Source organism: Prosopis cineraria, unplaced genomic scaffold (genome assembly GCF_029017545.1).
Source record: "Prosopis cineraria cultivar Desert tree isolate PC_DT_omini unplaced genomic scaffold, ASM2901754v1 PC6, whole genome shotgun sequence".
Taxonomy (NCBI): domain Eukaryota; kingdom Viridiplantae; phylum Streptophyta; class Magnoliopsida; order Fabales; family Fabaceae; genus Prosopis; species Prosopis cineraria.
In genome coordinates, this window is record NW_026555337.1 from 43,412,296 (window position 1) to 43,424,927 (window position 12,632).

General features: G+C 27.2%; 1 protein-coding gene across 1 annotated transcript; it reads right to left on the bottom strand.

Annotated features, from left to right (window-relative positions):
• Window positions 1–7,516: 7,516 nt before the first annotated feature.
• Window positions 7,517–9,593, bottom strand: LOC129313586 (uncharacterized protein At5g39865-like). The gene is made up of 2 exons (XM_054956827.1): window positions 9,268–9,593; window positions 7,517–8,985 (listed from the first exon to the last, which is right to left on the bottom strand). The coding sequence occupies exon 2, from the start codon at window positions 8,978–8,980 to the stop codon at window positions 8,150–8,152; it is 831 nt and encodes a 276-aa protein (XP_054812802.1). The 5' UTR covers window positions 8,981–8,985; window positions 9,268–9,593; the 3' UTR covers window positions 7,517–8,149.
• Between the last annotated feature and the right edge of the window lie 3,039 nt (window positions 9,594–12,632).

A 12,632-nucleotide genomic window follows, 5' to 3' on the forward strand; every position in this document is an offset into this window, starting at 1 on the left:
CCAAAACTACCAATAAGTGAAAACAAACATAATTTTTTTAAAAAAAGAAAAAATATTTATATTTGCATCTCTTTTTTTTTTCAAAAAGATTTATAAATGGAAATAATAAGGAAAGCATTATTTAGAAAAGGGCTTGAGGCCCCCACCTAAAGCTCCCAATATTGGAGAGCCAACATAACTTTGGAGAGAAAACACACAAGCGCGCGCACACTTTTCATCCTCTTTTTACAAGGAAAAAAAAAAAGGTTATCAACGGAATAATAAGAAAAAAAAATTATTTAGAATGGGCATAAGGGCCTCACTTAAAGCAAACTTCTTAAAATAACTCTAATCAAGAAGCTTAATGGGTAAGTTACCAAATAGTAATGAAGTACAATGAGGCTCTTAGAAATAGATGGTCCGTCAATAACAAATAATGTATGATTGAAGGATTAAAATTTTCGAATAATATAGGGTTGTTTGATTTTTCTTCCTAGTTTTCATTCTAAAAACTATTTTTATAAATCATTTTTAAAAGTCATTTTAAAAATAAAAAGGAAAATTTTTTTATTAGAATAATTTTCACAATTTTCATTTAAAATAATCTTTTTAAAACTAATGGTGGGCGGTGGCAGCTAATTGTGGCGACTGGTAGAGATCTACGATAACCACCCAGCAATTGGAAATCGAGGCTATGGCGTGTTTTAAAATGAAAAATAAAAAAGAAATGAAAACAGCTGTAAGATATTTCTATTGTTGTTTAAAAATAAAAAATAAAAATAGTTTTAAAATATTTAGATGCAAAACATTCACTCAAAATGGGTTTTTTTTATTACAAAAAATGAAAAAAATAAAAAACAAAATCAAACATACCCATACTATACTCTCAACTCTCAATGGGAGAACATTATACTTTTTTTTCTTAGTAGTAGGAGTATCCTTTATTGATGAAGGGTTAACGACTTCTAATTTACGTCTCTTCCTTTTTTATAATTTCACCTTTTTAAATTTTTTTTTGGATCATAGGCTTTTACGTGAAATAAAAAATTTTCTGATGTTTTGAAATCCAAAAACAATACAGTTTTGGATTTTTTACAATTTTTTAAAGAAAAATACTATAAAATTTGATATTTTTCTTTGAAAAAAATGAAAAACTATAAAAACCTAACGTTTTAAATTATTAAAATATTTTTTATTTTATATAAAAATTAATTACATAAAGAACAAAATTGAAAAGATGTGGCATTACGGAAAGCGTTAGAGAGGGATGCATGATGCCCACCCATCAATAATAATTTAAATAATTGATGTAAGAATTTTCTTTTCATTACTTTTACTGTGTATTTATCTCTCTGTAAGCCCTCCATTTCCATGCTCCTCATCTTTTAATATCTCTTATTTTCTTTTTTAATAAATCATTTTTCTAAATTGTTATCTTTCTTAAATACCCTTCATTAAGATCAGAAATTCAAACAATTATGAAAGAGAAATTACAGAAGACATTAGAAATAATTTTATTCACTATAGAGGGAAATCAATGTTTAATTAAGGATAAATTTGAAAAATAATAGTGATTAAGATTATAAAGAATAGTTGTTATGGGAGACTGTTTTTTTTTTTTTGACAATGTTATGGGAAATGGTTCACATCCTATGATTCTACCGTGGATATACGTAGGAGATAAATTTGAATAAATCATAGTTGTGTTTGGGGTAAAAATTTTTAAAAAATAAGTTATAAATATATATTTAAATAATTAAAAATTTAAGAGTTTCAATTATAAATAAAATATTTAATTGATATTACTATTTAGAATTTTCTGAACCAATATTTTCAATTCATTTTTAAAAAAAAAATTGTCCAAAACCTAATTATCATCCTTCTAGTGATTTTTCTGCGTGAGTTCCTTTTTTTTCCCCCAAATTTTTTTATCCAAATTAATCTGCTTAGTAATTTACGAGCACATCTTTTCAGAGGCATGTCTCCCATCAAAAACTTATGATTGTCGTATACAACTCAAACTTGAAATATTTGATAAAATTGGATGAATACCCTTTGCCACATGATTCAGACATCTTGGTGGTGGAGATGTCAAAACGAGCTGGACTTAGTCCTTATAAGTTTGGCCTTTAAAGGTCAGGCCTTGTAACTTGGTTTCCTAAATTTTAATCAAATCTTGAGACTCCAATTTTATTGATAGAGCTTAATGTTAAGCTTAGAAGTCCTGTTTTTTTTTCCAAAAAAAGAATTTAATATTATAATTTAATGTTATTTTTTTAAAAATAATTTAATTCAATAGCATAATATTTAACATTATAATTTAACTTAAAATTCAATTTAAACTAAACCAATGTCTCATATCATTTAAAAAATAAATAAAAGATTTAAAAGTTTAAATACATGTTAATTAATGCTATCAAAATTCACAATAAAATTTCAAAAACAAAATATACGAGGCATATTGATAAAGTCATTGTAAAGTAAGATAAGGGATTAAAGTTTTCAAATCAAATTGAAATTTTAGAAGTAAGCATTAAATTGAAATTTTAAACATTCATAGATTACAAAAAAATTTTATGCCAAAAGAGGAATTATTTGACAGTAAAACAGTCAAAAAGCGAAAAGCATAAAATGTTGAGAGGTAGACACCGAGTCTAGAGATTCTGAGTCAAGAGACAATAGAGAGAGGCTAGTTGAGAGATAGAGAGAGCCAAAAGGCGAGTAGAGTGACGAGAGGAATTGAGAGGTGAGCTAGCTAGAAGAAAAGAGAGGGAGAGGTTGAATCCAGAGACAAAGAGAGCTAAAGAACATAGAACGGTCAAGTATTTAGAATTTTTTTCCACTTACTAAACAATGCATTCTAAGTTGGGAGAAAAAAAATTAAATAGGGCTTTGAGGATGCTTGGACCTAAAGCCCTTTTTTAAGGTTGGGATTAGGAGCTTGATTGTCTTAAAATTTTTCATTTTTAAACCCGAATTCTTATATAAATAGAAAGCCAAACCCTACTCGGTGGTTTGATGAATTTTCCTACACACCATAAAGACAGACCTAATTATTTTCATATTTTATTTTATTAAGAAAAATAACTAAATAAGAAAGCCTTCCACAAGAGTCTAGAGACTTGAGAGTAAAGTGTTTGGCTTTAAGCCTTTTACAAAGTGACAGGTGGGATGTTGACAAAACGCGGAATCGAGTGGTAATAGAAATTAGGAAAATCCTTTTTCTCGGTGGTCGGCAGATAAAGCTCACAATATCAGATCACATTCTCTTCGTTCAATGCCCTCATTAAACTTCGCCATTCTACTTTCATTTTATTATTATTTATTGTTATTTTTTATAGTGTTTCCTAAGCTAACACATTGTTGGCTGGAAAGTTGTGATCAATAAAATTAATTCATTAATTAAAATTGTCACTGTTACAATATGGACCGCCCTAGCAGTTGGGTTGAAAAGTTGTGCCTTTTCTGTCATAGATAAAAAAGAAAAGCAATCGCCCCCAGAAAAATCATGGGCTTACCATGTATTTTTTTTAAAAAAATATAATTATTTATTCTTGTAATGTTGATATTCAGTTTCTCATTATAACTTAATTTTTATAATTTTAATTTAATTCTTAAATTTTAACTATTTTTTATAATTTTAACCATTTAAAATATTAGTCATTATATAAAAAATATAATATTTGGTCTCTATGTTTTACTTATATTTTTCTTTTGATTCTTATACTTTTTTTATACTTTAGGTCCTTACACTTTATTTTTTATTGTTTTCCATCCCTCCAAAGTCTCTACACTTTATTTATAAAGAGATTAAAAATAAGAAAAAAATAAAAGTATAGGGACATAAAATAGTGAAAAAAAGTATAGGAACTAAAAGCAAAATGCGAACAAAGTATAAGAACCAAAATCTATATTTTTCCTTTTAAGAAATAAAATTATGTTAAAATTTTGGGACTAATATTTTAAAGGATGAATGAGTAATTACCCTCTAAACTTTAGGTACAGTAGCACCATAAAATTTAAATTCATTTATTGTGCAATTTGTTCCCTTAACTTCTGGATATGGTGCAATCTAATCTTTACCATTAATAAAAATTAACTTTAATTATTAATTGGTAAAAATGATAAAAAAGTACCTCAAAAGTCATAGAAAAGTTAACTCTTCATGTTTTTTTTTGTTATTTTGTAATCAATTAATTGTCAAAATTAACATTTAATGGCAGTAGCTAGATTATATTGTTTTTAAAAATTAAAAAAACATATTACACAGCACAACAAATGAGTTTAGTGTCTATAGTGTTACTAAGCTTAAAGTGCAGGAAGTAATTTGTTTATTTATCCTAGTTTAAATTACTAACCCCTTTTTAATCTTTATAAAAATGATAAAGATTAATATTTTAAAATATTTTTAATTTTATAATTTTATTTTTTAAAATATCATTTTTATAATTTTACAACTAACCAAAACTACATAACCAAATAATTATTTTTTAATTTTATGATCATATCATCCTTTTGTTTTTGATTATGAGGTTGCAAAGTCTCATTCAAGCTTATAAAATTAGCAATGGACGTCAGAGCTGAGAGGTACCTTGGGTCTGTGGCAAGGCATTGAAAAATCAAAATAATTAGTACTTCTAGTTAATATTTTAAAAGATAGTATCAATAAAAAATTTCTTCCGCTCTCCAAAAAAAATTATACAAGTAAAGAATTTGTCTAGGTAAAGAATAATGTATTCGAAAACCAAACCGTAGTTAGTTCAACCAAGATTAACCTAATCATGTTTAAAGTGATATAATTCAATTAAAATATGCTAAAACATTTCTATATAATCCTAAAAAGAGTAATCTTTGAATAAAAAAAGTATTAGTTCATAAGTAAATGGAACATTAATGATAAACCAAATATAATCCAGTAAAACAGAATTACTACAACACAAATTTGACATATTGCTAGTTTTTCTTTATTTTATTTTTAACTCAAACGATTTCATTTCAAGCTCAACATAGAGATGGAAAAAAAAAAGAAGAAGAAAATCCAACACATTTAACCCATCCAAAACTCTTAATTGAATTAGTTAAGAGACTGATTTAATGATTCGATAGTTTGACTGGTTAATCCGAGTTAGGCTCTGATCGAAGATACATATACAAATTGTGACGAAATATATTTTCATCAATTATATCTTTTTTTTCCTTTGCCAATATTATCAATCCAGATCTTACATGCAACATTTCCTTAATTGTTTGGAATCAAAATTTAAGAACTGAATTAAATGAATTTTTTTTTCTCTAAGTGACACATACATCTGGATGTTACTAATCACTTTTAGAGGGGGGGAAGTAAAAAAAATAAAAAATTGGAAATTAATTTAAAGGTATTAAGTCAAAAATCAGCAAAGGATCATCTACTTTGACGTGAACCGAGGACAAATCCTTGGGCTACATCGAACTAAAAGAAGGAAAAACATTCACCTAAAAAACGACCTCCACAAACATCAAGATTATGACTCTAATATTATTATTTAAGAACTTCAACAACAAAAACATATATGACAGCCAATTTGCTATTGGATTTACTAGAATCTTCCCACATCATGCCATAGCACGAGAGCATGAAGTAATGCTCACAAACTTAATATGAAATTATGAAGGGCATAAGAATAATTTAGCCCTTAAATTATAAGCATAGAAACATATCCAATCTTAAACTCATTGTTATGCAATTTTCTCTAAACATTTTAAACTATGATGAGTTTTCCTTTACTATTAACTTTGATAATTAGTTAATTATAGAATTATAAAAAAGGACCCAAAATTACAAGTCTTTTTCCATGATTTTTTTAGTCATTTTTTCTAATTTTGAGGTTATTGTTTATGATTTTTAGTCAGCTACAGGACAAGATTGCCATGATTTTTAAATGTTTAGGGGTGAAATGTTTAAGGACTGAATTGTCATTTTACCCGATTATGAATTTTCTCTTATTTTAATGTGACTAGTAAGGGATGCAAATGAAGTATTACATTGAATAGAATTCAAGTAAACAAACGTAAAATTTATAATTATAATAGAGATGACAATATTGAATATTGATATAAATTTGTCTGCATGGAAGAAAAAGACAAAATTTGTAATGATTATATGAAAGAAAAAGTTGGCAAGACATCTTATGAGAAGAAAGTAGTAAAAACGAAAATTCAAAATACTCCATTTTTAATATAAGATGTTTCAGTGTAAAAGACATTTTACGGAATATCAATAATTAATTATTTGTTTTGATGAAAGACAAGTAATTTTAATATACTCCTAGTCTCCTATTGTAATTTTAGGTGGAGAGGTGCTAATTGCTCTTAAATTCCGTAAAATACTTACATACTGAAACATACAACTTGAAAGAAAGATACTTATATTATTTAAAATGGAGGTAATAGTTTGGATCATGGAAAAAAAAAAAAAAAGCATTCAAATTACTAGTGAAACGAGTTGAGCAAGGTTAAGTACATGTGTAATTTCACGTCACAAATTGTGATACCACGCGCTTAAACTCTATGAAGAGATATCAAATCAAATCAAGAATTGTTGACAAAAAAAAAAAAAACCAAAAGAAACCAAGAATAAAATTTTTCATGATGAATGATATTTTTCATAATATGTAAATCTAGGCCAGTTTATTTGCTAAACCATTAAACCAGTATTTTAATCAGTTTAATAAAATGTTTTGTTTATAACTGATTCAACTACTGTTTTGATTATTAATCTTTAAATCAGTATCTTAATGCATTTAATAAACAATACCTTATAATTTTCAAAGAGTTGATTGTCAATAGAACATACTAGCTTCATGTGATCAATGTAACATTAATCTTATTCTTGTCATGGTATATTCATAAGCCATACTTAAGATTGTGCATGATAATACATAGGAACTCTCCTATTTTTCCCAAATTACGAGTTTAAAAGCTGGCAAAAAAAAAATTATAAGTTTACAACATCTTTAGTAATATCAAGAGCAAAAGGAAGGTTATAACTGGTATAAGCACCAATAATAATTTTAAAAAAGCACATTACTTTAGAAATTATGAGGATTTTATAATATAGATTAAGATATTAAAATATCCATAAGCTTACTTCTTCTTCGAAAGCTTTTTGTATCCTTGAATCATCACTAATCTATAAATATCCATTAATTTTATAAAAGATGCCAAACTTTTCCCAATTCATTAAATTTTATCATTAAAACTTAGGTTATTTTAACAGATTGAAAAAAATTAATTTTTTTTATAAAATTAATGAATACTTATATACTATTATTAATTTAACAATACCAGAATATTCTAAAGAAAATTTTTTAAATACTTTTACACTTTAAACCTATAACATATTTGATACACAAAAAAGTGTTTTCTAAAAAGAATTGAAGATGCACCTAAAATGAAAATATGACAAGTAAATTTCTCATCTTTTTAGAAAACACTTTTTTACCAATCAAAAGGCATTAAAGTTAAGTTTGGAGCTTTTCATGTAAGAACAGAAAGGTACAATAGAAACCCATTCACATTATAAATTTCTGAATGGACAATGGACAATGGCCAGAGTCTACAAATCCTTCCCATAGGAATCTAAATATATACACTGCTTCGAAAGAGAGACCCTCTCCTCCCTGTGAATTACAATCACACACATACTCAAACCCAAACTCGCTTTTTTCATTGAGCTGAATCCCATCAGCTCGTGACACAGATTCCAAAAACACAACCACAAATTCAAAGAGAATTTTGAATCACAAGTTCATTACCCACAATGAACTCCTTTGCTGATTATTTATCTCTCAGCAACCAAAATTCATACTAACCTATGAAGAACTGAACTAACACTTAAACTGATATATCACAGAACAGACACGTGAACACCACCAATGGGACTGACTTTTTCAGAAACCACACACTGACCTCTCCTGTATGAAATTTCACCTGTTGGCTTCATCTTTAACCCAGTAATTGTGCAGCACATTACGTTCGTTAGCCGTTGAATCAAGCCCATCTCCTAGTTCCGGATCGAGCAAACAGACTGGAATTCAGACAGGAGCAGTTAGCATTGTTCAGAGAAGATCCAAATCCGACACTAAATTGTCTACATGTTTGTGTTCAGTGTCATGTTCTGAAAGCGAGGTCAAGAACCGCAATCTGGACAGCGAATCAGTCCATTCTCATTGCATTCCATGCATCTCTTGAGAATCCCTTCATCTTCATCAAAGATTTTCCTGCTTCCACTGCAATTCATGCAAGGCACAAACCTCACATCTCCACAGCTCTCACACATTAACCCGGGTTTCCTCTTTGGGAATCCTTCGAGGATCTTGGCCAATTCTCCAACTTCAAAGAGATTGTTTATGACATCAGATCCTCCCACATGATTCCCTCTAATGAACACTTGTGGGAGAGTCACATTCTTCTGTCCCAGCACTCTCTGCAACTCCTTCCTGTATGCTGAATCCATTGATATGTCTCTCTCATCCACCCACACGCCGAATCCCCTGAAGATCATTCGAACAGAATAGCAATCCTCATAAGTCCTTCGAATTCCACGCAGACTAGTGAAGTATATCACAATTCGATCCTCAGTTCCGGGTAGTCTAATACCAGAGCTATTGCTGAAACTTGAAGAAACTCCAGAATCAGAATCAATTGATTTTGTGGGCTTTAACTTACTAGGTGATGGAAGAGAAGCTTCATCGTAGCTTTTTGATGTATCTTTCCTAGATTCAAAGAAACTACAGAGTTTCTTCACTTTCCCTTTCAGAGAATTTCCCGCAGACTTCACTGATTCAATGGAATTGTAAAATTTGTTTCCAGAACCAGAACGATCAAGAGTGGGTTCAAGATAGGGTTTCTGAAACGATTCTGTTGGGGGTGAGTTTGAGTTCATTGTTCGTGAACGATTGAACAACGAAAACGTCGTCATCCCCGAGGAGAACCCAACGTTGTTTTCAAGTTCAGCCATCGACCCTGATCACAAAGTAGAATTCAAAATTTCCATTTATTCAACATAATTCCCACTTCTAACAGAAAAAAATTACAACAAAGCTCAATTCAGAGGACAAAAATAGAAGAACATCAGAGACTAGTCAAACACAGCTCCCTATACTAACAATACATAGAAGAAGCATTCTACCCAATAAAAAAAAAAATACATAGAAGAAGCAACAATTTCGTTGCCCAAAAAAAAAAAGATGAAGAAGAAGCAAGAATTCCTCTTTGACCTGGAAAAGGGTTAGAAGAAAAACTCACCTTCAAGGTAGAAGAATCCTCAAACGGAGAAGAAAGGCGGCGACGGCGACACGGCGGCGGCAGAAGGTGGTGAAAAAAGGAGCTAAAAATGAAGTTTCTGGGCCCTGACAGAGCAATTGAAGCCGAATTTGGATGCGTGAAGTTTTCGGATTACGGTTTTGTTGAGGAATTTGTGGATGGAAAGTAAGGAAGAAACTGGGTTTAGATGCTGTTGTTGGCCTTTGGGCAGATAGACTTAGAAACAAAGGCAGGAATTTTTCACTTTAGAGAGAGAGGAAAAGACGAAATGGAAATTTATTATTTTTCGGGCTTCTCAGAGAGAATACAATGTGTGTGTCTGTTTGCTTATGTGAAGGTGGATGAAAGGTTCGGCCCACCCAAAATTGCTTTTGAAAATTTGAACGCGGTCAAGCTTTAATATTATATTTAAATTTAAATGCTTATATTTAAAAGAAAAAACCTCGGTTTTTATTTTTGATTATATTAAAATATATATTCTCTCTATTTAAAAATATAAAATATTTTTAAAAGTTAGATATTATAAAATATAAAATATTTTTAGTCTTTCTAGATATAATCATTATATTTTTTTCAAAAGTGTCACTATTAATAATGATTTTATATTTATTATAGGGTATTTAATAGGGATGAATATAAAAAAATAGGGTTAGTTTGAAAGTAAGTAACTACTTTATTGAGGGTAAGATTTGATTAAAAATATCTTACATTTTTGAATGGAGGGAGTATATTTTCATGTATTATTTGTTCGATAACAAATTCTTATTATTAATACTATTAATACATTAAAAAATAATTGTCTTAATTTTTTTAGATAAAAAATATAAAGTATATAAGATTAAGTAAGTTAAGTCCTTTCCTATTTAAAATTTTCCTTAATATTATTTATACGTGAATGAAAAATAATAATTAAGTTATTGTAATAAATAACTACGTGACTTATATTATTGAAGGAAAAGAATAAATGATTATTTTAGAAAATGTGAAGTTTATTTAGAAGAATTGAATATTAATTAAAATTTTATTTTAATTATAGTAATTTTCAAGTTATTGTTATCTTCCAACAATTATGGTTACCTTTTTAATTTTAGAATTTCTATAATATTATTGTTTAATTCTAGGGTTAGATTAAGGCTAATAAATATAATCTTAATTCATTTACTACATGTCTTTAAATAAATAAAAATTACTATAATTTTGTCTCTTTTCTTAATATCTATTTTTCTCTAATTCTCTCAGCCCTTTTTCTCTACCTTAATTCTTTTGTCTATTTCCCTTTCCTGATAATTAATATACAATATATTCTGTCCCAAAATTATGTTTTACAAAAGTGCAATGGTATTTTTAGAAACATCTTTGAAAGAATGTATGATAATAAAATGATAAGAGAATAAATCAATGACAATTAGCTTTTTGAAGAATTTTTTTAAAAAATAATATTAATTTAAATAATTGTAAATTTAAGAGTTTCAGTTACAAATAAAACATTTAAGTTCTAAATATAACTCTTAATTTATAACTATCTTATTAAAACCCTTGTACAAGTCTGATATAATTTTCCACCAGAGAATGAGCCCAACAAAATAACATTCATTGTAAAACTGACAACTGCCTTATTAATTAATGATATGAAAACAGGTATTTAAACCACTTGCATAACAGGAAGATACCAAGATTATAATTAAATTTTTTGTTTGCAAATGTAAAAATTAATATTTACATCTTAAAAAAATTCAAGAACCCAGTAATTATTAAATTAATCTTTCGAGATTTTACTATCATTTTCAATATATTCTCACTTCAAAAAATTACCATTTTTGTTAAAAAAAATATTTTAAAGATAACTTGATTAAGCATTAAGGTTGAGGTTTGCTTCACAATTTGAAGAATGATTACGAAGTTTCTCATCCCCGTATTATTATATCAATAATAACAAGGTTTGAACCCACCAATGTGATAGGCTTGTATTTTTCTCCCAACTTAATTTTAATTAGCCTTAAGTCTATTGTTATTATATGCCAATTATGTACTCCTTTTATTTTATTTTATTTTTACTGCAAGACATCCTATGGATCTTCATACAAGGCATACATGTTGTTTAAGGTATTTAATTTTTTTCCTTAAATATTATAATATGCTTTCATATTTCTTAGTATCTAAACGGAACTTGATTGTCGTGACTAAATACAGTCATAATTATTTGAGGGATACGACTTATGTACCCTGTCTTACATATTTAATACATTGTTATCCAATCAAATTAAAACAAGTGGACTTTAATGTATTAATAATATTAATAATAATAATCTGTTATAGAATGTATAATCTATAAAAGAATCACATGTCTAAATTTAATTAAAAATAAGTATATTAAGTATATAATGTTAAGTATATAAGTTTTTTTTATTATTTAAACAACATTTTCTAATTAATGTATTTGTTGAGGAAACTTTTGAAACTTTAATAGATAGATTTAACTTGAACATAATCTTTAAAAGCTTGCCTGGGATCTCATTTAGTTGACTCAAACTATAATTTGTAAGTCTAAAAGTTAATTAAGAATAAATAAAAAACTTGGGTATATATAGACTAAAAATAATTTTATATTCTTATTTTTAAAAATTAAAATTTATTGTTATTTAAAAATAAAATAAATGTGAAAATATTATTGATGTAATTTTCTGTGTTCCTTCGTGATACGAGACAAGTAGCATACGTAATTGGAGCTGCATATTTTGACCATGACTAGTGCTGCAATTTTTTAAGGGAAAATTTTTTTTCACGTATGTCTGCATTTAAAGTTATACTATTATATTAATAATAACAATAGATTATATGTTTCAAGTTCCATAATCATTTAAATGATCATTACTATCAAAATTTTGAGTTAACTTTTTAAATTTATTATTTTTATGTTTGTAGTTTATAAAATCATATTAATTTGCTTATAAATTTAAATTAATATAAATTTAGTTAAACTCACAAGTTGACTCTTTAAATTTATTATTTTTACAGTTTAGTTTACAAAATCATGTCAACTTTTTTATAAATTCAAGCTAATGTTTTATCGTGTTGAGTGAGTTAGGTATACATTATGTAAAACTCGAATCATAGAAGTAATAGGACTTAGTTAAAAAAAAAGAATAAAAACTAATATTAATAAAAACAAAAAATACAAACAATAAGTTGCCTGATTTTTTAAAATTTTGATGTTGAGTATAATAATTTATTAATATAAATGAATTTAATTTTAATAATTTATATTTAAATTTAAAATATATTTAAATTAAATTAAGATTATATTTTATATTTTAATTATTTAATTTTATATTTTTAATAGTTATTTA